At 49.7% G+C, this 4,163-nt stretch overlaps 1 protein-coding gene across 1 annotated transcript in view; it reads left to right on the forward strand.

Moving 5' to 3' along the window:
• Positions 1–6: 6 nt before the first annotated feature.
• SLC31A2 (solute carrier family 31 (copper transporter), member 2) overlaps positions 7–4,163 on the forward strand; it is a 7,856-nt gene continuing 3,699 nt past the window's right edge. The window contains exons 1-2 of the mRNA XM_006771195.1: positions 7–29; positions 3,974–4,040. Coding sequence (XP_006771258.1) covers positions 24–29; positions 3,974–4,040 — 73 coding nt within the window. The 5' untranslated portion in view covers positions 7–23. The remainder of the gene's footprint in view (positions 30–3,973; positions 4,041–4,163) is intronic.

Here is a 4,163-nt window from a genome sequence, read left to right on the forward strand (position 1 = left end):
AGCTCAGCCCCAGCGCGCTCACCATGGAGGTGAGTCTGGGCGCCGCCGAGAGGAGCGGGCGCGGGGTAGGCGGCTGGGGCCGGGCCCCTCGAGCAGCAGTGCCCGGCACCCCGAGTGCCCGCCGCCCCTGGCCAAGGGCTGGTGAAGGGGGTGTGTTGGAAGCCCTGTCAACAGCGAGAACACGGCTGGGGAGACGCGAGCGTTAGGGCTGGAGGTGGCTTTGGGGTTTTATTTGTCCCTCCTGCTGGGGATCGATCCGACTGAACCAGGGGTTGTTGAGCTCCAGCTGTGGAGCAGCTGAGGGTGGGGGCGCAGTGGGCGAAGACAGGCGAGTCCGGGGATCCCCTGCCCAGGGCGCACTGCCTTGGGGTGACTCCGGGAAGGCTCGCAGGAGGAGGGGAGCCCGGTGCATTACGACCTGTGACTGGGCGCACACTTTCGGGCAGGTTCCTGTCTTGGCAAGTTCGTGGTCTGATTCGTATGTGTGTGTGTGTGTGTGTGTGTGTGTGTGTTGGGGGTTGGGAGGGAGAGACAGCAACCAGACCCAGATCCTTTCCAACCTCCCGACACTTGCAGAAATAGCGTTTCAGACAAACTGGTGTGTGTGTGTGTGTGTGTGTGTGTGTGTGTGTGTGTGTGTTTGGTAGAGTTCACCTGGGCTAGAGAGGATGACAGCTTGCGAGAGACCCTTTGATCTTTGAAAAAACCATGTCGTTTTCTTCTTCCCTGAAGAAGGTCGTAGAATTTAAGATCCAGGAAGGCGACACAGATCATTTAGTCAAACGCCCTCCCCCACCGCTTGCGGGTTCTCTAAAAGGAGAAATAGATGGGAAGGGCTTGTGGAAAGTTCCCCTGCCGGCCCCAGCCGCAGGCAGGACAGGGACCTTAACGTCCCCCTTAAACTCTTTGGTTTATACATGAGGGAGCTTTTCTCAGAGTGTAGCTAACTCCAGATGAGAAAACACTGACCAAAACAAGTCCCCGGATTGCTCTCTTCACCACAGCCGCTCCCTACCCAGGGTGGGGCGCTGACTACAACACAGATAAACGTCAAACCCAGCTGCAGGAGGTTGAGATTCCTCCTAAAAGCCAAATGAGATTAGAGCCCTGCCCCTTGCACGCCCGACGGCAGTGTTCTGTGGGGCCCACGTCATGCAGGTTTGAAACTTTTCCTGCAGTGAAAAGGCGAAGGTGGGTGAGGCTTTGTCCCTCCTGAGCTCCTCACTCCCAGGTGAGGCACAACCAGACCCTTGGGTGGGCACTTCCAGGTTGGAACATACTGGACTGTCTGTCTTCCCCTGACTGCCTCCTGCTCTTCCTGCTTCAGCAGGTGTCCTAGCCACCTGCCTCCCTAGCGGAGTTCCGTGTCTCCAGGGGGTTTTGTCCCCAGCACTCCCCAGAAGGCCTCCCCTGTGCCTCCCTCTCGCTGACTACATACACCAGTGGTTCTCAACCTTCCTAATGCCACGACCCTTTAATACAGTTCCTCATGTTGTGGTCACCCCCAACCATAAAATTATTTTTGTTGCTACTTCATAATTGTAATGTTGCTACTGTTATGAATTGTAATGTAAATATCTGGTATGCAGGATGTATTTTCATTGTTATAAAGTGAACACAATGAAAGCATAGTGATTAATCACAAAAACAATATGTAATTATATATGTGTTTTCCGATGGTCTTAGGCGACCCCTGTGAAAGGGTCGTTCGACCCCCAAAGGGGTCGTGACCCACAGGCTGAGAACTGCTGACATACACCATTGTAATGACCTGTTCACGTCCGCCTGCCCTAATAGACCAATAGCTTCATGAAGACCAAGGACTTGTCTCACCCACCCCTGTATCTCCAGTCTCTGCACCCCTAGCACTCCCAAAGTAAATGTTTGTTGGTTGAATTAATTTCACTGTTTGTGGGTGTTCAGGTCTAGCCATCTGGGGCACCTGAGAGAGCTGGCCCAGGCCCAAGGATGATAGAAGGAACGCAGTTAGGGAAGTTCACTGACTAGCCACTGGGAGCATTCCAGTCATGCCAACTCCTCGATCAAGTGAACTCAGAGAAGGAGGGCCACCTCCTCCCCTACCCCCTCAGCAGGGACTGTGCCTGGGGCGGCTGCTAAATTGAATGCAACTCCAGCACAAATGGAATTTCACAGAATTATTTGTACCTGTGCCTGTTTGCATATCTTTTGTGAACATTTTGCCATGTCAACAAATATGCTTTTTGTAATCTTAACAAGGGATATCTCTGCATGGGGCTCAAATGATTTTTACTTTCTTTTGGGTACTGTTTCAGCTTTTTACATTGAACAAGTACCACCTTCAAATTAGGGGGCTAAAAAGCTAGTTTTATTTTTCAGTTCTTCAACCTGATTTTTAAAAACCTGCCTAGGTTTCCGTTTCCTTCTGATGAGGTCTTGAATAAGTCCCTTCCCCTCCTGGACTCAATTTCCCCATCTGGAAATGAGATGTGGGAGCGAGGAGCTAGAGTTGGACCAGATCAGTGTTTTTCAGCAAAGCTCAGACCCCTCTCTCCTCTACACCCTGTATTTTATATAGTGGAGTTATAAGGAAGATTTTTTAAAAATATGTTTTTATTGATTTTTAGAGAGGGGTAGATAGAAACCTGGATGAGAAAAATATTCATTAGCTGTCTCCTGCACGCCCCTTACTGGGGATTGAGCCTGAAACCTGGGTATGTGCTTTGACCAAGAATGGAACTTGTGACAGTTCATGGGTCGATACTCAACCACTGAGCCACACCATAAGGAAGATTTTATTTTCCAATGTTCCCTTTTATTTGCCAGTTGGGGGTGGGGCATTGAAAACCACGGGACTAAAAAAAAACTCTCTGAGAAAATAAATAGATTTAAAAGTTCTCATCACAAGAAAAAAATAATTATAACTATGTATAAGTATTAATTATATTATGTTAACACTTATATTGTGATTATTTTGCAATTCATATACACATTGAATCATTATGTATACCTGAAAATAATATATGTCAATTATATCTCAATTTAAAAAAAACTCTCTGTGGATACTTCTAGCTCTGACGTTTGAGGGTTCTAATATTTGGCCATTGTCTTAGAAGGGAAAGGCCCTACTCAGCCAGGATCTCCTTAGTGGGATGAACACTGAATGTTTGCAGAGCTACTGCTTCTGGCTGTGACTAGAGGGGAACTTCCCTTCTCTGAGAGGATGAACCTAATTGACCCATCTGGCTTTCATCTTGCCAAACACAGCCATTCAGCCTGGTGTGGCCACTTGGAATCACCGTCCAGTTCCCAGCCCATAGCACAGGCAGCAGGGTTACTGGAATGCACCAGCTTGGCATCTAATTAGATCGCGCTGGAATCCCAGCTTGGCCAAGTTAACGGGTCTAATTGTCCCTCATGTTCATTGCTTCTACCTTCATTGTTTCCGTAAGACTGTGAGCTCATGGAGGGCAGACCCATTGACCTTTGTCCGTAATGTTGACCATAGAATTGGGCTCAGCAAGTGTTTAGGGAGCTAGTGGAGACATGTGGAGTACAGATTGAAGACAGCTGCCCGTTGGCCCCTCCACGATACACACCATTGGAGCAGATGGTGTGGCCCTGGGAGTAAGAAGCAGCAGTTGTTCCTCAGACTGGCGCTTCCCATTGGGTTTGGAGGGCACTGGAGGGACATCTCAGCCTGATCCGAGAGCAATGTGGCCTGGCTGGCCCAGTGCGGATGGGCACCCCACACCTCACTTCTACCTGGAGCAGGGCCAGCTCAGTTATGGCTGTGCTGCTGACCCACCGCAGGACCTTGGGCAAGTCCCTGCCCTATGTGGCCACAGTTGGCCCGGATGATCGTGGGCCCTCTAGCACTTAAGTGCCGTGACACCATTTTTCTGGGTCTTTAGAAGAGAATGCTGCAGAGTACTAGGGACCACAATTCCCATTGCGCTAGGCCCCCTGTGATGCACACTCCCTTTTCTTTCAGATGCATTTCTTCTTCTCAGATAAGGTGGTGCTTCTGTTTGATTTCTGGAATGTCCACAGCCCTGCAGGTAAGCATTGGGAAACCTTCCAGCTTCAGGCAAGGGAGAGCCTGGGTTCTCTTTATTGGTGTAAGTCTGACTCCTCTCGCATAAACATCGAGTGGGAACTTTGCATTTATGATTCTGTTTGCA

This window comes from Myotis davidii, unplaced genomic scaffold (genome assembly GCF_000327345.1).
Source record: "Myotis davidii unplaced genomic scaffold, ASM32734v1 scaffold64, whole genome shotgun sequence".
NCBI lineage: Eukaryota > Metazoa > Chordata > Mammalia > Chiroptera > Vespertilionidae > Myotis > Myotis davidii.